At 46.2% G+C, this 19,736-nt stretch overlaps 1 protein-coding gene across 1 annotated transcript; it reads left to right on the top strand.

The window, feature by feature from the left end:
- Positions 1 to 632: 632 nt before the first annotated feature.
- MAP1LC3C (microtubule associated protein 1 light chain 3 gamma) lies at positions 633 to 7,626 on the top strand. Its single transcript, XM_069609019.1, has 4 exons — positions 633 to 770; positions 883 to 938; positions 1,206 to 1,312; positions 6,915 to 7,626. Exons 1-4 carry the CDS (start codon positions 713 to 715, stop codon positions 7,096 to 7,098), a joined length of 405 nt encoding a protein of 134 aa, XP_069465120.1. The 5' UTR covers positions 633 to 712; the 3' UTR covers positions 7,099 to 7,626.
- The last annotated feature ends 12,110 nt before the right edge of the window (positions 7,627 to 19,736 follow it).

Below are 19,736 nucleotides of genomic sequence, written 5' to 3'. Positions count from 1 at the left end.
CATAGTCTGTAAAACTAGGGTATATAATGAAACCAAACGCTCCTTCCCACTAAACGTCCAGAACCCTTTTCTGCAGGTCTGCAGATGTGTGTGTTGGTGCTGCCTGAAACAGCGAAGGGGGAGGAGTGAAGGAAATTGGCACTTGTCAGACGAGCAATGTTTATTAACTCCAGTCTTTTTTTTGTTTGTGCACTTAACTTTTCACTCTCAAACTAACACACTTGCATTCATAATTGAGAAAGCAAAAGTACAAATTGCGGAAAGCAAATCGGTGAGTGCCACAAAATAAAGACTGGGAGAACACCGCACAGTGTGAATCACGGTGACAGCTTTGTACATTTTTTTTTATAAAGCTCAATCCGTGTTTTCACACACTGTGTTCAATTCACTAAAGTAGTTCACACACTGTGTTCAATTCCCTAAAAAAGAATGGAATTGTAGTCTCCACATTGTGATACATCCGAAGAGCGCCAAAGCCGGCTGCACTGCCTTGCACTGAAAACAGGCCCGCGTGTGACTCGAGCTCACTTTCTGACCAGTTTCCCTGGTGACGGCCACGCCTCGTCGTTGTGGGGGAGGCTGGATTAAGGTAATAATCAAGGGTTTATAAACTGCTGGGCCGGACACTCATCTTCCTGACTGATTGACGCTGTGGAAAAAAAGTGCGGGAGCGGGCCTGTGGATAACCGTGGTGGACCTGTTGCAGTGTGGGATGGAGCAGACTCGGAAACACGAAACCCCCATACCTTTTAAGCGGAGGAAGAGTTTAGGTACACCGTGGCGGGATTTCGTTTGTGTAGTCGCAGTAGAGGCTGCGTGTGTTTGTGTTCAGTACGCGTTTCTCGCCTCGATTAAGAACACGTGTGCTTGTGTTTTTGACAGCGACTCGCAAGGAAGAAGTGGCGGGGATACACCGAAAGTTTCCATCCAAGGTGCCGGTGAGTCTGTCACGATTGCCGCGCCTAGAAGGCACTGCCCCCCCCCCCCCCCCCCTCCGTGGATACAGGTGGTCCTTCCCTTCCCCCACCCCGCCATTAGCGTCTTTACTTTAACGCACTGCTTGAGGTATGGGCAGACCTTGGTACCCGTCCCTATTCCTTATCAAAACCGAAGTTCTCCAATTTAAAAAAAAAAAATCCTCTGCTCTTAACACCAAACATGAGCGCCTTCGCCTGCTATTGATTTTTTTTACCGCTTGTTTGCAGGTGGTGGTTGAAAGGTACCAGCGCGAAAAGTACTTGCCCGTGTTGGACAAAACGAAGTTTCTTGTTCCCGAAGACTTGACCATGACGAAGTTTGTCACCATCATTCGGTACGTTACAATCTCTGGGCACTGACTTTGTTCGATGGGATGTGTAATGTTGCAGAGTAGGTATCTACTCCACGCCTTGTTATGGGGATGTCTGGCGGAAAGTAACTACCGAGTTTATTTCCCATGTGACTGTAATGGCATCTTGAGCCGTTCATCCTGTTGTCTTCCGGCAAATGGCATGCTCGGAGGGTGGTTTGCTGGGTCAGTGCGTGTGCAGCCGTTCGGGTGACCGCTTCCCAAGCTGCGTTCTCGTCTTCCTGCTAAACCATTTTTGCCCCCCGCCCGCCCGCCCGCCCATTGTGAGCTTGTCCATGACCGGTATTTTATAACATGTGCAGGAAATGCTTGTATACGACCGCTTGGCTTGGGGTTTACTCCTGTTCAATTTGATCGGAAACGCTATTCTGTCGGTGATCTCCTGGAAGTTAAATGATCTGCTAGGAACAGCCAGTTCAGTGACCGCCTACTTTAAATATATGGTCACTTTCCATTGTGTTAATCGCCTCACGCGCACACTTCTTTTAGTAGTACTTAAAAAATAAGTGATGCGTGTTAAGAGATGGGTTAGCCGTGTAGTGAGACTCGTGTACCGACTCCTATAGGGCATCGAGGAGGGGTGGTAATGCTTACAAAACCATATTTGCAGGCGCGCAAGTGTCCAGCTCACTAACATATGAAAGGTCTCTTCTCAGTGTTGCAAAAGAGACGTCGGTTACATGGAAACGTTGATGTAATGGCGCCACCTACTGGTAAAGAGCAGGATTGGAAGGACATTCTTGTGCAGTGAGCCTTTGTAGGAGGGCGAATTCTGCTCGAGAGCCCCTCGCCCTCCATTTAACTCTACTGCCAATACAACGTTAGTACAACACAGTTCCTTTTGATTATAGGTTGTATCCCCGTGCGACATGTTGGTACTGTGCGCCTTTGTTCTGCATGTAACAATGAGTAGGTGACTGTAGAAAATGTTAGTGCGATATGACATGGCATTGATAACCGCCAACACAAGTGTTTCAGTGTGCGAGACCAGCAAGGGAGCAGGGTGGGTGCAGAAAATATGGGTTAACCGGCTAGACTGGGCTAATTGGGCATTTTCCAAAGCTGATTAAGAAAAAAAAATGAGCACAAATCAGAACGTGCTTAACTTGGTGGGTATAACCTTTTCCATAAAGCGCTCTCCTCCCCACCAAAAGATTTGGTCAGTGTTTTACGACTCTAAAAAAACGATCCCTACTTCAGGGTGACCTTGTATCAAGGTTACCCTGAATAGTGCGTTAAAGTGCAACTCGGTGCTTTAGAGCGCATCACAATGTTCCACCTGACACTTCTTTTACAAGAGGTGCGGCGTATTGGTTCTTTAGCGGTCTCCTAAATGGCATTGTGGACTGCCGGGCTGCCACATTCTATTGGCTTACTGAACTGCATTGTTCAATTTGAGCACTGTCGGGGAGCCACTTGTATTTTGCCTCTAAAGCAGGCTAGCTATGTAGGTTTAGTGACGGTTGGGATGGTGGGTGGGGGCAATTGCCCTCTGACCTTTCGCTCAGGGGTGCCTATGAATGTCACGTCAATCGTAAAAACCTGCTCCCTAATCTGCTGGTTGAGTAGAGTTGCCACCTGGGCACAAATTGAAAACAATACTTATTGCAAGCCATAGCTTTGCATCAGTGTTAATCGGGGAATAGCTGTGTTCTTTGTGATGCCCACAACACACTCCCGTTTGGGGGCTGTCGCCTGCTCTGGCTTCCCTTGAACTATCGCAATCCCATTTTACACCCGCCCAGCAAACCTCCATCAGCCGCCAAAACAAAGTATCTCCATTTCAACCCACGTTTGACTCTAGCCTTGGATGCCACGGAAGGCCACTGGCCGAATAAGAGGTGCTTTGATTTAATGTAAGTCTTTGTGCTGACTGTAAATCCAATGCATTTGTTTGTAAGGAGTGACACAATTGTTGGTGGATCTGTGATTTGACCGCGGCTGATTTGCCCACGGCTGGAAAGTTTACATGAGAAAGGTGCGAACCACCAGATGCACCTTTTCATGCCCCCACACGTACATGCCCGCACCCATGACGCACCCCCACATAAAAAACCCACTTACCTTTTTCTAGATCTCCTCGCCTGCAAAAATACTGGCAAGGGCATCACAATATGGCCATCATGCGTGGTCCCTGAAGCAGCTGATTGGCTTGCCTGATTGGCTGGGCAGCCCCTCTAGAGATGCAGACATTGCCCCCCAAAATGGTCAGGGCCTAGCCATGTCTGGGCCGGGGAGGACTCGGAGGACCCCATGCAACTACACGGTCCCCTACACTGCAGTTCTGAGTAATCGCCCTTGCACGCCTTACACCCAGAACTGCTATTGTAGCACTGGTTGGCTGTAGTTGATCAACATTTCAAAGAGGTCACCTGTCCCACTCCGCGACTGGCTCATTACTTTGCCCGCATTCCTATCCACCTGCTTGCCCCCAAAAAGCATGCCTTCCTTTGCAGCCCTCCCTAACGTGGCATGCCCAAGGTCGTCTTTGATTTCCTTCTAGCCTATGGCGACCCGCCCACTCTTCCCTCATTGGATGAGACCCACTCAGCCATGTTGCATGTTGGTTTCAAAGGTGGTAATCTACTTGAACACTTTGATCTTGACGTCCTCACCCTTACCAAGACGTGGTTCAATGCCAGCTCTGGCTGCTCTTGACACGCACCTTAGGGCTACAAAATCCTCTCCATACCCAACAGGCCAGAGGTGGAGTGGCCCTGAATTTTCCCAGAGTGGGTCCCTGCTTCCATCATACCTACTTTTCGAATGCCTCATCTGTAGGGGTTTGGGGTCACTCTCACCACCATCTAGAGGCCTCCTGGCCCTTTCTCTCCCTTCCTCTCTGAATGGTCCGACCTTGCTTCTCCCTCTCAACCTCTTCTTCCAAACTCCTCCTCCTTGGTGACTTCAATATCCACCTCCACTCCCTTGATCATCCCCCTTCACAATTCTGTGTCTTTTGTGACTCCCTCTCACTATTCTTCCTTCCTGACCCACACACCCTGGATGCCTTCAATTCTGGAGACATCTGGTTCACCACCCCCTCTCAGTCCATAGGCCATTCACTCTCTTCCTGCTTGAGGAACCTTGCCCCGCCCCCCCTCCTGAGGAACCTTGCCCCGCCCCCCCCTCCTATCTGAGCCACTGCCAGCCTCTTCTGTCATCGACTGATCTGCTTTTACTTCCACTTTCAACCTCCTCCCCAGACTTCTTCTGACTTTGTCCTTGCTAACCTGCACCTCTCAATCTCAGTTCTTTACTCTTGCTTGACTTTGGTCTGGATAAGTTTGGTTTTAATTTGGGACTACTACAGACTGTATTCGACTCAGCAGCCTTCTATAGAAATATTTGGAGCAAGTTGAGATCTGGCGTGAGAATGCGGTAGTTCTCTTTATCATACTTTGTGAAATGCAGAGTCGCACCAGGTAAAAAGCAAGGGCTTTCAGATTTCTGAGCTGAAGGACTAAAGGGCTTTAGGAATTGCGAAATGGGAGAACTGCACTTGATGGGCCGGCATGAATGGGAGAACTAGGTATTTGTGTGGATTTTCTTCTCTCAGAACCCTATGTGCAGAGTCCCTGTTCCCCAGATGACCTTGCTTGTGATTGGTTGCCCCTTTTCCATGTCATCGCTTGTGTTTGGCCAAAGATTACACTTTGCACTCTGAGTAGAGTTGTTGTACCGCTTATTGGTGTGGTGAAAAGCACGGAGGCTTGGAAGCATAAAAGGCACCTTTTCAACCATCACAAGAATTATTTTAAGGGTCCATGAACCATGGCCAAGGAAATCCCTTTTAGTGAATGGAGCTTTGCTTCTACTGTAAAACAAATAATTTAGCGGCATGATTGTCATCCCGCTGCAGTTTTGCTAATGCGTTTCTTGTTGGATGGGAGTATATTGGACATGCGCAGTGTATGATTGCGAGTGAAGAGACGCTAAGGGGAACTTGCACTTAACTGAATTTGTTTCGGGTGTACAGCATGGTTTTGCCCAGGGTAGAACATGGCAGGCTGATTTGGCTGAATTACTGGTGGAGTTGATGGGTATTTTGCAAGACCGAGTGGATGGGTGTAGTGCACTGTGGGGCTGCGGAGTAAGAGATTGGTAAACACTAGGTACATGTATGCACTTGCCGTAGCTTTTTGTGTATGTAGTGCAGTTCTGTGTCAAATGCATGAGTGTCCTTCATAAAATCTGGACCCCTATATTTTGCGTAGCCATGACCTTGCTGCATCGTGTGGGGTTTCACCCCAGCTGCATTTGTGATTATGGGGGTGGGGAAATTTTCACAAGACGCCCCTCTCCTCCATGCATGGCTGGTAGGAGTAATCGGCCTTGTCCTCATGCTAGGTGGCATGTCGCTACCATCAGGCAGCCTGTTTATGCATGCCGGTGGCATGCTTTTGCTTCTTCTACGGATCCACGGTTCCCTAAAGCCCTGGCTAATATATAGCGAAGAGCAAACTAGCTGACCTGGCCGCTAAAGAGATCCATTCTCTGCATGTCTCTCAAGGCCGGTGACTGTCACGCCCATTGGACATTGCAGCTGGCATGACGTGTCTGCTGTAAGATTAACTTGCCCTCTAACAAAAACGGCTTGAATTAGCCTCACAACCTTTTATGTGCATTGTCGGGGGCGGAGGGCGACAAGTTGGCTAAAAGATGAAGCCTACGGAGAATTGTGAACTTAGCAGCGTTGGGTTAGGCAAGTGGGTTCTTACTGGGCCTTCAGTTTACTATTAGTGGTGCAGTATTACATGCTGTTGCAATTCAATGCCTTCCCCTGGTTGGGAGGGGGTGTATGAGTAATGTCCTTGGCTTTGGCATTTTACATTTTTTTTTTAGTTTTTTTTTTTGGTGATGCTACTGCACGTTTAATTGGTCTCGTGTGTATTTTACGACTTGGCCTGTATGTGTCTGCAGCAACTCCCAACTCTGCACCCAGGTCGGCACTAATGAGCCTGGACGACACTGGGCAGGAAGGGCTACTGGGTGGACCCCATTAGCAGGGTCGGTTCTGTGTGATGGCACATTTAACGGATGCGAGTGACCAAATCGTCAATGCTTGGTGGGGGTGTCTGATTGGATTTATTTTCCCTTGCATTGCCGTTCTAGAGTTATACTGATCTGTGCAAAGTTATGCAAATGATGGACGTCATGCCCACTGCGGAAGACTGGTTAGTCCTCTCCATAACCACACTGTAATGTGGGTTTACAAGAGGTGGAACCTTCAATGGGATGGGGCGAGGGGGTTGAGATGCATTTGATTGGTCTAGGACAACCGGCTGTCTCTTGCTACCCAGTCTTATTACCAGTGGCTGGAATTTAAGGGTGTTGCTGTATAGACATGCAAACCTTTAATAGTTGCTTGTGGGATTATATGGAGAAGTGGGGTAGAGCAAGTGCCTTGTGGTGGTTTTTCTGCTCTGGTTTGAGGGGATAAACGCAGTAATGGAGGCACACGCGTGGCGGTTGGCTTAACCCCAGAGTCCACACACCTGGCGTACTTGAGTATGATGTGAAGCAGTATTTTTAACGTCATATTTATGCCCTTCCCCCACTGCAGATGCCGGATGGCCTTAACAGCGACGCACGCTTTTTACCTCATGGTGAACAACAAAAGCTTGACCACGATGTCCCTCACCATGTCCGAGGTGTACCGGGATCACAAGGACGAAGATGGCTTCCTGTACATGACCTACGCTTCGCAGGAGATGTTTGGTGGCTGCTTGCCCACCAGCGTCAACTAGCACACTTCAGTAATATGGGACCAATGCCAGTCAAGTTTTAACTAGTAAAACATGTTTTAAAGCAGCCTTTCTGCACCAGTTTTTGTATTGTAAGGCATATTAACCATTTCTGCCAAAAGCAATTATTTGCTCTGTAGGCTGCTGCTGAAGTTGGGTTGGATTCTGATCGCATTGGACACCTTTTCTTGGCCAGCCTCACCAGTCAATCACTGAGATTTTAAGTAGCACTGTCATTCTATGCGAATATCTTTGCCATTTTACCCCAGTGAATACCGTGCCTTCTGTCATCCGGTTGGCTGTAGTCGGGGAAGGGAGGGTACAGATGGCAGGAGTGTTTAATGTCCCTGGGGTGGCGGGATGGGTAAGGCGGGGTTTGGAGTGTGGCAGTTTGTCCGCCTCTAATATACTCAAATTTTATGTAATAATAAATGAATCATTTTAAGTAACACAAAATTGCACATTTACTAAATTCTAAATTGTTTTACTTTAGATGTCATTCTATTTGTAATAAAGACCTTTAAGATATCATAGTTGCAGTTTGTTGCTTAATAGCCACGCTGAACGAAAAATCTGTTACTAAAAATGGCGGCTCATCAACACATGATGGCTTGTTTTATGCGTGATGTGTAGGGTACGCTGCCACAGGGGTGGATTTGCAGATTGCTATCTGCACATATCTAGTAACTGTTGCCCCAATGCCACTTGTACTGCTGTCCTGTGGTGACCTTGTTGTAGCAGTGTGTATATTTCACTGTGAATGGAAAGCTTGATGCATTCCTTATTGAACACGAAAGTCAAGCCTAGGGTGTTTCTGTGGTGACTTAACCACCAGTGGGGTAAGGTATACATGTTGCAAATGTGTCTGGGGGGCGGGGGGCAATGTGGTTTTGCTGTGAAGCATCAGGTGCCCAAAGGTAGAGGGAGTTGGCTAGTATACTGCATTTTCTAAATCGGGGCAGTTCCTGCTCACATGGGGCACTAGCTTACTGCTACTGTAGTAGATTGGGATCTAGAGTGGGGTAGGTCACCATGTAAACGATCATGTCTGCCATTGCGAGGTTGTAGTTCAAATGTGAACCTTGGCACGGCTTCCTCAACCTTTGGCTTATCAGAAGGACAAGTGCGTTCTGTATCTCCCCTGTGGATTGTCTTCAGAGCAGATCGTCACAACCTCAGACCTCAATAGTCGAAGTGTCACAGACCAACTATTCCTGAAAAGCTCTTGCCCCAACAAACTTACTGTGCTGTGTTGCAGTGCAGCCTCTGACCGTTTCTGTAGCCTACGGGATCCTGCAATGCATATGTAAGCTTGAACTAGAGTTTAGTGACTGCTCCATAGCTGCAAGATGGCGAGCTGCATGTGACGGTGCTTCAAGGGAATGAGGCTAGTGAACTTCACCCGCAGGACCTAAAAAGATTAACCTGTAGGTAAAACTGCCATAACCAAGCAATGCTGTTGGAGCCGAGACTATTTTGCCACACACCCAATCATAGATGTCAGGTTTGGCAATGCCAGCCCAAGAAAAACCATTGGTAGGCAAGGCACTGTACCCAGTCTCCATGTGACTTGTGTGGTCCTTCCTGAGCAGTACCGCGGTCATCCTACCCACCTCATGCAATAGTTATCGAACATAATTCAAGGCAATGAGGAAGCCTATTCCTTGGACCCCCCCCCCCCATGACATTGTCATGAGATGCTCCCATTATGCAGTCACTTTACCAGAGAACAGTCATTTAGCACAAGCTTGGAATTATTGCAAGGTGTTGAGACGCCTTTACTACGTATTGCAATCCTAGACATTTGACAAGGAAAGCTCAACCTATTGGCTTAGGTATTTGCACTTCATTGCGTTTGACCAATAGGTGTGGACTTGGAAAGGGGGTCTGTACCGGAAGCTAAAATGAAATGAATGGGAGATGCCCTTATTTTTAGTTGAGGCTGGTCTCGGGGCTACCGGAAGACCTGCTTTGCTCACAATGCATTATTTTAGGACTGACATTTATAGTCGCACACCTCCGTGTAGTTCTACTGCCCCTTCTGCATGAGAACATCAATTTATCTTTTTCTGCCTCTAACAATGGTTACTGACCCTATGATTATGTGGTGTAATATTTGCCTTGTCCTCATTTGAGTTACAAAGCCTCACCTTGGCTTTCCCCTGCTGGAATTAGGCGGTCTGCCAATTGCTTGGTAAAATGGGCTTCAACTTTGACCTCCCAGAATGAGGTGCATCTAGGGGTTCCAACAAGTGGCACGTGTTCAGATGGCTCCACAGCTTGAAAGGTTTACAGACGTTCCACCTCGGAGGAACATCAAGCAAATGTAGTCCTTTGTTTTCCTGCTACCTCTGAAGCACTGCCCCAGTAGAGGCCACTCCGCAACTCGGCTCTCCACTGTGTGTGCCAGTAATTCCACAACCCACAGTAACCACCCTGTTCCTTCCCACCCCCCCCCCCCACTTGCCCCTCAAGTGACCTCGAACACCACCTTATGCTCCCAGAACCTATGGCATTTGCTCCCTTCTCATTGCCTCTTCCTCACTCCAACAACGTTGTGCCTACTACTGTGCAGTACCATGCCCACAGGTCCCTCCCTGTGGTCCTTCCTGCTTCTGCACACTTGTTCCTTGTAGGCGGAGCCCTGCTTGGCGTGCAATGGAACAAGGTAGACCCATATAATTCTGAACTAAAACATTGCCCTGCCTTATTCTATCATTGTATGATTCGGGTGCTCCCAGGGGCCATATTTATCTTGGATGTATTCATGTCTTGTAGGAAGAAGTGTGTGTATATAGCTGACACCAAGCAAAGGGGGTCCATATTACTCTGGGTGCCCTGATCCTGTATCCCGAAGGCCCCTTCCAGATTAGGGGTGTAACTCCTGCATTAAAGGTTAATTGGTAAAGTTGCACTCCAAATCTGACCCGAGTGGGCTACAATTTAGCTGGGATTAATCTGAGCATTAATTGAGGTTCGTTTTATAACCGGATATGGCTACCAAATATCTAGGAAGACCTGTTTGGGTAGGGATATGCTTGTTCTGTATTCCGGTATGTAATGTTTGGGGATGGTTTTTGAGGTTCTAATGTGCTTGCAGTGTTCAGCATTGAGGATTCTCTAAAGCATAATAATCATCCCACATGTGATGTTCCTGGATGTCGGCACAATCCAGCCAGAGACTCCGTCCACTGACAATGAATGTGGCTCACAATAAAAACACTTTTTAATCACGGGTTCTTTATTTGAGTAGGCCCCCAACCTGTCTGGCACCCTTCACAAAAATCCTGTCAGTGGACGAGGAACCATAGATACTTGGTCTATTAAAAATAGCAACATTGGTACAAAGATTCCCACTACAGTTGGTTCAAACTCCTAACACCAGTTACAGAAACCTTTAATAGCAAACAGAAGAAAAAGCAACAGATGGAAATAAGTTAAGCTCGCCCCTAGCAACACTGACCCCCAATCTGCTAACTAAATTCTTTTTTTGGATGGAAGGCATTGGCAAGGAGTCAGGATGAAGAGGGGAAAAACCTAATTTAGAATTCAGCCAACCATCCCAAGCTGGGAGACCAGAAGACAAAATGCAAACCTGATTTATGAGCAAAATGGCATAATCAGATTTCACTTTTCTCGCACAGCAGCTTACAACCGCAGTGGGATAGCTAGGAAGGAAACTCTTGTTGCTGCACCCTAGAGATGAGGAAGCTTACAGACTACTTAGCAGTGCAACAAGAACACAAGGTACAAAAATCTATTTTTTGGGACCGAAGACAAATGCAAAAGAAAACACATGGCAGAATGGAATTCGTTTCTACATGGGACTTGTGATAAGTCGGCCACGGAAAGGGCTTGGCTGTCAAAATCCAATAGTTTTCGGGACAAGGAACAGAGGCACAGAACTGATGATTCTGACAGAAAGGTGTTACACTCTATGGGACTACGGTTAGGTTTCTTTTTCTATGGGACCCGGCAAATTGGAAATTCGTAGGAAGGCACACAATGCACAGGCACATTCGGTTTTTGTTAAAAGATTCTGAGGCTATATTTTAATGACTATAGTTATGAAAGAAAGGCACTTGGCATGAGGTGGTTATTCAAATGTCAACCAACTCACTGTGAATCTCTTTATATGGGAATTGATTTACTGCATGATGCGAAGGATTGATACAGACTCAAGACTTATAAAAGGAATGCACTAACCTACACAAGCTAATACAGATTTGTCTATGGAAAGGTGAACAGGTTATACTGGCAATTTGGGATTTTGAATTATTTTTCCAATGGGATGTAAGGGTCAAAAGAGGAAAAAGCAGTTTGGGGACTGGGGCTATGTGATACTTGCAATGCAAGCTTGTATTTGGGATTCTGGAAAGTCAGCAAGGTATCTAGACAGCTAGGCCAAGGGATCAGGTCACTCTGGATGGCTGGGCCAAGCGATCCAGTCACTGGTTTCTCCTCCTGGATGGGATGCTGGACAGTTAGGCAAGGTCTGGTCACTGGCCTCTCTTGGATGGGATCAGCTGCCTCCTACTTTCTCCCTGGGTTCTTGGGTGTGCCTGGATCTGGATGAATGGATGGTTCTGCCTGGATGGATGTATCTGGTTTCATGGATCTTGCTGTAGATGGAATGGATCTGCCCCAGTTTTGAATCTTTGAATCCTGTTCTTTCTCCCCCCCCCCCTTAATATAGTCAAAATTACATCCTCTCTTTTACAGGTTGGGGGAGGAGGGGTTGGTGAAAGTACCCAGGTATTACTGATGGGAGTAATTCATCAGTCCTCTCCTGCCTCTGGGCTGATTGTTTCAGGGGAAATGACATAATTTGTGTTTGCATTTATGATCTTTCTTTGTCTCTCAAGTCTATTCTTTAACAAAAATGAGTTCTAGATCAAAAGTTCAAACTTATACTAGCCACTGCCGTAAGAAGCAGATATGCCGATTCAATGGGTCACGGAATTGAACACTCCGATCGCCGGCTCTGTGCGAGTTTGCATCGCTGGTGGGCACATTTTTGCCTTTTTATGAAATGCGTACATATTCCTAATCACATTTAGCATATTTCCACCTAGTTTCATATCTGTCCCCTTTATAATTCAACCTGAAATGTCTTTATGGCCATTTCAGTTCAGAAGGTGCTAGAAACATGTACTTGGTCTCTTTACATTCGTGTAAAAATCACATTTACAACTAGCACAATACAAAATTACTACTTATTCAAGGAATGTCTTAAAATAGAAGGCCTTTGATGTCAACAAAATGTCTCTGCCTGGCTCAGCTTGCAACAAAGGAAGTTTATGAAGCCCTATGAATTTTGACAGTTAATCGTTCCAACTGGGTGCCTGAAGGAAATCGCACCTCTCAGTCATGCACAGGCCATACTGGCTTCCTTTGTTCTTTCTTCCAAGACTGCCTGCTAGTCTAGCAGGCCAGTGAATCCTCCAGTCTCCTGGCCATTGTGGGCGGTTTACTTATGGATGCAACATTTCAGTGGGAGGCAAGGCTTGCCACTGAATTCTGTGCCTGGGCCAAAAACCCAGTTTTACTGGTTTTGGCGTCTTTTCCAAGTAACCGTGTCTGGTGGGGACAAATATAATGTACATTATGTAACCAAACCTCTACCCACGTATTCAACATCTGTGCGAGCAAAAGCTGCCATTTGGCATTATCTTTTAAATGACATGTTCCTTATTTTCAAAGAGCAGATTCACACTTGTGCAGGCCTTTCATTTCAAATTACAAATGCAGTTCTGCAGACCACCGGATTGTTTTTCACTTATCTTTTGGGGGCTTGCATGTACTGTTTCATGGACATTAAGAGATACTGCACAGGATTTCTTTGATATTGACATGGAAAAAGAGAGCCGCCCTATTTTTTGAATTTTCTGTAATTTGAGTGCGATGGTTCACTTCAAAAGGAAACGGAAGCTGTTGGGTGAAATGCAGAACTCTTTGCCCTTCCCTTCATGTAATTTATCAGCAAGATAATGCCGTACTTGTGGTGTATTGCCTAACTTTTTGGCAATCGGATGAACTAAAGCACGCATGGAGCGCACAAATTTTATTGATTTAAATGAAAGAACAAAGGCATGGCCATCTAGAATGCTGTGTGCAGCTTTAATTTTTAGATGACAGAACAGCAACTGTAGAGGCGTTCTGAATTCTGGTAATTTTGTTATGATGCATTGCAGAGCCATTCTTTGGGTGGCAGTGTTCCATGCTCGCCTCATGTGCCAGGAAGACAAGCACCGCTGTTTTTGTGGCGCTTATTTGGTTGAAGGGGATTTCTGCAAAGGGCCTTAAATGTAACCTACAGATGTGCCCTCACCCCTCCCCCTCCTGCTTCCCCCCCTCCCCTGCTCTTTTGTGACTTTTTGTTGAGGAAGAGTAGGGCAGAGTGGGGTTCATTTGGTGGAATTCTCCATCATGGATCTGCACTCCAGGATCCCCTTCACCCTTAATTTGGTCGGTATGGGGCAGCACCCTCTTTTCTTCCTTCTCTTCCAGGTCCCCGGGGTGATCCTCGCCAGGCTAGAAGGTAGTGATGTTAATTATCTAATAGAAGATAGATTTTAAAGTTTTAGAACTCTTACTGACCTAATTCCCAGAATATTTACAAAAGTGGAACAATTACAATTTTTAGGATATGGATTTTTATTTTTTACAATCACACCAAATAAATTACTCAACAGAACCAGGTCAACCACTTTCAGAACATTTTTACAATAATATCAAGTAAAATACTCCCTGTTGTCTAATTAGCCACACATCCTGCTCTCAATGTTTATGGGGATGGTGAACTATCGGGACAGGCCTGGGATGGTGACCTGTTCTCCACTTTTGAACTTCAACTGCCTACAGTAGCAATGGGGCTGACCGAAAGGCTTTTTTCAGGATTGCCAAGGCCCTTGGTTTTCCCTCCAGTTGGGACCGGGCTTGGCAATTAATGAGATCCGTATTAATTGCGAATCGGTTGAGAATGTAACTGGCTAGGTAGAAGGCAAAGGGAACACCACACACGACCCAACTATTATGGTCTATGCTTTTACCAGAAATATACATTTTTAGCCTACAACTGCTAAGCAAATGTTTGGAATAGGTAATTTTCATTCCCCATACCCACTCATAAACCATTGATCTGATCTTTTGGGAGTATCCTGAATAACGCCGATTAAGCTTTCTTCACTATGCATGCCTACTCTGGTGAGAACAGTCCCCCCCTCCCCCCAATTTACCTGAAAACCTGAATGGGGAGGAACAGCTGTTCACCCTTTTTCTGAACTTTAGCCAAGATTTGAGCTGGTGCTTCACTTTTTATCCTGGGACTTGGGTTGTCATATTATGGATCAGTATAACATTTCAGGGTATTTCCTTCAAGTGTGGAATGCCACTTGCAACTGGAAGGAAGATTTTTTTATTTTTTTAATGGAGAGGAGTTCCTATCACCAGTTGTCCTACAGTAATGTCAGGTACCTGATTGTTCTGAAAATGGAACTCAATTTTGATCGCTCTTCAACCATGTGGCATGTGCTATTTAGACTGACATAATTGGTCCTCTTTTAAATGTATTGGCCGGTTAGCCTGATTCCAGAGGACCTTGTTCAGTCCATTAGCGGAGACCACCTCAGGAGGTCATTCCCTAATAGTCAGGGGGTCCCCTCTGGAATCATGACTATAACCAGGTGTTTCACCTTGTGTCGCCCAATTTTAATCTCCATGTCTGCAAGGTCTGGCGTTGTCCAGGAAGAATGGTGCGAGGAAGTTGGTGGTTCGCCCTCTGCTCAAAGGCCCTTTTGGACAGGAGTGGCTTGTGATTCGGTGCCCACCAGTGCTAAAGATGGACATTGCCCTTGCATCTGGATGGGGGCATAAAACCTACCTTCTTTCTTCTCCAAGAGGCAAAGGAAATGGGTATTTTGGGCAAGCTTGGCAGTTAGTTTCTTTATTTTGGACTCCAACACCATAAGATCTTGGGCAGTTTTCTGTGTTTGAGTTTGGGAATCTGTAAATGAAATTTGGCATTCTGATATTTGGGGAGTTTTGGGCTCCCATTTCTCTCGATTCTGTGCTGTTCCCCTCTTCCTGGAGACAATAACTCAAATTGGTTTGTGGGGTTGATCCCTCCGTCATTGCTAAATTCTCAGACATGTCTGGGGTTCAGGGATGGGCGATTGAGTCAGTACCCATACCTACCCAGTCTGAGTTAGTCTTTTGGGACCCATTTTTCTTTGGGAGGAACCCCAATCCTTGAAAGAGAAGACATTCTTCCCAGAATCCTCAAAGGATTCTTCCCCTTCAAACTGGAGGACACAGACTTCCTCCACAAAACGGGTCTTCTTTGTCTCTTTGGTTCTCCTACCCACCCTCTGTTCCCTAGGATGCAGTTTTTTGGGGGTAGGAGATTTAAGATCCGGTTCTGGGTTGTCTAGGGGCTTTTCATGGGTGAGGAAGGAAGCTTCTTCTAGGGCTTTGCATTCCCCTGCCTCCTCTGGAACCTGTTGGTTGTCAGGGTTCTCTCCCCGTCTTTGTTCCGGGACGCCACTTGATTCGAGCTGTTCTGAGCAGCATGTTCATCTGAGTGTTCTGCTGAGCCCTCAACATGCGACTCAGGTCTTGGGTTAGGTTCTGGACCTGGTGCTCCAGTTGTGACACACTCTCTGGCTGATACGGAGTCTTGAGTCCAATCAGGGTTGCTCTCAGAAAGGGTAACTAACCCTTCTCCCGGCAAAACCTGGGTATTGAGGGTTTCCCTGGTAGCCTTCCATCTTCGGCCTCTCCTCTCCCTTATTTGGTGGTCTAGACTCTTTGAAAGCAGGGAGAGTAAGGAGGATTGTCCTGAATGTTAGGCTTTTGAGGGTACCTGGGGAAACCTTAAACTAGAATCTGGAATATTACTGCCTTCCTGGGGAAGTTTGGAGGGATGTTTCCCGGGGCTGCACTCGCCTGATTGTATTCCCCCCCCCTCCTGCCATGGGAGTCCACACACGCAGGATGGGTCTGTTGCCCTTGTACCTAGGGCTGATGGTCAGAGGGCACATTTGTGGGGTACCCGATTGGTCAGAGGGTCTTCTCTGCCTCTGGTTTGGTTGGTTCTGGGAAGGTGGATTTTTACCCCCCCCCATTTCTAGGTCAAATGAGGGTGACCTTCACCTCTGCCACCTTGGCAGCAGCGGAGGTGTCAGTTTGTTTGGGTTTTTTGGGGGATTCTTGTTTCTACAGGCTTTTGGGCCTCATAGATCCGGGTTGCTTGCTCTATTACCCAGTTCAGGGTCCTTTTATCATGGAAGTCCCTTACCAACTGGCTCATGATGTACTTTGGGAGTACATGAAAATAGGTATTAATAAATTACCTACTATTCGTTTGCTCCCTTCCTAGTAGTTTGTGCAAATGCCTGCTTTAATTCTGACCAGATTGTCTCGGGCATAATCCTCTCCACACTGCAGGTTGTAGGCTGCCTTGCAAGCCTCCTAGGGGTTCCTGTGTGTGGAGAAATGCTTCAAGATGGCCACCTAGTAGGTGGACCATCTTGGATGGTTCTGATCCTCTAGCCCAGCAGAGAAGCTGTAGTATCTGGGGAGAACGTCCATTTGGCGAACTCTATAGAAATCCTATAATTTTTAATGTCAAAATAGGTTCTAGCTCCAGATGCTCCCAGACTGAATATTTGGCATTTTTATGATATAAGGTCACGAAACCTCCTAATAGCTTATCTGTCTAATGGGGTCTTTCACTAGAGTTCTTTTGTTTGGCAGCCTTCCTGTTTTCACTGCACCTGAGTCCATTCACCCACAAGACCCGGAGCTTCTGCTATTTGAGGTCCCATCCCTATCCTCAAGGTGTTCCCTTATTCTTTGAGCTTGGTAGACTCTCCCAGAATGATGGGGTTGAGTCTCTTCTCCCCTGTTGTACTTGGGCTCTCTGGGTCACTTCCCATTGACTCCCTTTTTCGTACATGGGAGTAGTCATCTGACTCCTCCCTGCTTCTGGGGTAGGTGGAAACTCCCCCACCCCCTCCCTCCCATCCATCTCCCTGATTGGGTGGAGGTTTTCAGAATACTCTTCTGGCGTCTCAACTCGGAATCTTTTTCCTCTGCAAAGCTAACCAAGTGGTTCCTTTGTAGCTAGGTCCCTGCTTTTCCTGTCATAGTAGTCTTCCTGGTCAGATCCAGATCCATCAGCCGTAATATTTTTTAACCTGAACAGGGATGCCTCCATCAATCTCTGATGGACGCTGGCCTGCCGGCTCAACCATGCCAGGCCTAATTGAGTCAGGCTTCCTCCTGGTTCCCGGTTCTTGTGAACCGGTAGACATGAAGTTTAGCAGCACCTTGCACATACAGGAGTTGACATGAGGCCCTTGGTAGAGAGGGCACCACACCATGTTCAGGGATTGCCCTGCCACCCTCTAATTGTTGGGTTCCTAAAGTCTTGATTTAACCTAGCACACTCTTTCTAACTTCCCAAGTTTCTCCTTATCCGCCCCTACCTCTTGATTGTATGCAAAGGATTGAGCCTTGTGCTCCATCAGGGCTTGACTGACCTCTATAACCTTCCCTTGTGCTGCTATCTGGCTGTCGAGTCCCCTGTTCTCATCACAAAGGGTCTAATTTCTTTTCTATGTCTCTTGTATTGTTTGGGAATACTCGGGTGATTTCTGTTGCAGGAGATGCATCTCCTGTCTCTGCAAATGTTTGGTCTCCTGATCATCTTCTATTTGTCTCACATGCCCCATTAAATGTTCATACTCTCAGTTTAGGCCAGTCAGTTCCTGAAGGCCTAACTCTCCTCTCCAGGTCTGCCTTTAATTTGCACATTTCCTTGCATAGGGCATCTTTTTCCTGATACCGGGTGCCCATCTGTTCAGTCAGGTCATCCCTCTGTTGTTTTATAGCACTTAAACTTCTTTCATGATTTATTATTTTCTTCCTGTTGCTTAATCTTCTTTTGAAGTCTCCATGCCCTCTAAGCAGATTCTGTTGTATCTTTGTTGGTTCAATCAACCCCTTGGCACTCCTCTTTTAATGTCGCTAATTGGGCCTCCTGCTATGAGTTATTTTGTCATTGTACAGCCAACTCCTCCTTTAGCTGCTTGAGGAGGTTGCCAAATTCCACCTCAGAATTTTGGCTTTCTTGCAATTTTTTCTTCTACCTGCCTTAATTCACACTGGGTTTGATTTAAAAGGTCAGACTAGTTTTGCACAGAGGTTATACTTTATTTTTCTGCCGTAACTATCATGTAGAAGTACATGTAGGCAGTGAGCTGGACCATCTTAATCTGCTCCTCTTTGATGTTCTGAGTCATTCCGTCAATGCTTGATGTAACCGGCCACTGTCCCGCCACACATCCATGCTTATGGAGGTGACCTGGTGTATCATGCTGGATTGCCAGGCCTCTTGCCCCTGCTCTCCCCATTCCCCTCTAATGAATAACTTGGTCAGAAAGTGCTGCCTAGCTATGTTAATTTCCACAGTGCTCATTATGAAGTGTTCTTCCTTTGTTTAGTTATCTATGCAAGGACAAAAATCTCTACCCAGCTCTTGCCTAGTTTGTTAGACTTTGTTTACTTTTTTTTGAGACGCAGTCCTGATACCTAGTGTATACATTGTAGGATTGCGCCTTTACAGTGTAACAGTTTTCTAACCACACAGTATCCCTACCTTCAATGGGTCAGCCTGCTGTGTTAGACTGTCACGGGTGGAAACTCTAATCTAAATCACGGCACAAGCCCTTACTGTGTAACTGTTTTATAACATGGCACACTCCAGCCAGGGACTCCTTTCACTGAAAATGAATGTGGCGCACAATATAAATGCTTTTATTTTAATTGACCATGGGTTCTTTATTTGAGTAGGCACCCACTTTATCAAAAGTCCTGTGTCTCAATTGACCAGGAACCAGGCCGGTGTATAACAAAGTATTTAGTCATTTTATGATTCAATGGAAAATAAAGCACAATCAATTGGGCAGAAACCACCAATGTTGTTACAATACAAAGATTCCCACTACACAGTTAATTCAAACTCCTAAAACTGTTACAGAAACCTTTAATAGAAAACAGAAGGAACATCGTTTTGATAGCATTGAAGTTAAGCACTCGCCCTGCAACACTGACCCCCAAACATCTGCTAACCTAATTCTTTTTGAATGGAAGGCAGTGGCAAGGAGTCAGGATGAAGAGGGAAAACTTGGGTTTAGAATTCAGCCCACCACCCCAAGATGGGAGACAAGAAAAGAAAATGATCCTGATTTATGAGCAAAACAGCACAATCAGATTTCACTTGTTTCTCGCACAGCAGCTTACAACCGCAGTGGGATAGCTAGGAAGGAAATTTGTGTTGCTACACTCGAGATAAGGAAGCTTACAGACTACTAAGCAGGGTACCAAGGCAACATGAACACAAGGAAGGAAAATTGATTTTTGGGTCAGATGACAAATGCAAAAGAAAACTCCATCGGCAGAATGGAAATTTGTTTCTACATGGGACTTGTGATGAGAGGCAGCCACAGAAAGGGCTTGGCTGTCAAGGAACAGAGGTACATAACTGATAAAATTCTGACAGAAAGGGGTTACACTCAATGGGACTAGAGTTTTCTTTTTTTCTATGGGACAGATCAAATCGGATATTCATAGGAAGG

The sequence above is a fragment of the Ambystoma mexicanum genome, chromosome 4q (genome assembly GCF_040938575.1).
Source record: "Ambystoma mexicanum isolate Mex_15411 chromosome 4q, UKY_AmexF1_1, whole genome shotgun sequence".
NCBI classification, from domain to species: domain Eukaryota; kingdom Metazoa; phylum Chordata; class Amphibia; order Caudata; family Ambystomatidae; genus Ambystoma; species Ambystoma mexicanum.
Note: the sequence above shows the minus strand (reverse complement) of the source record. Positions and strands in the feature narration are given on the sequence as shown.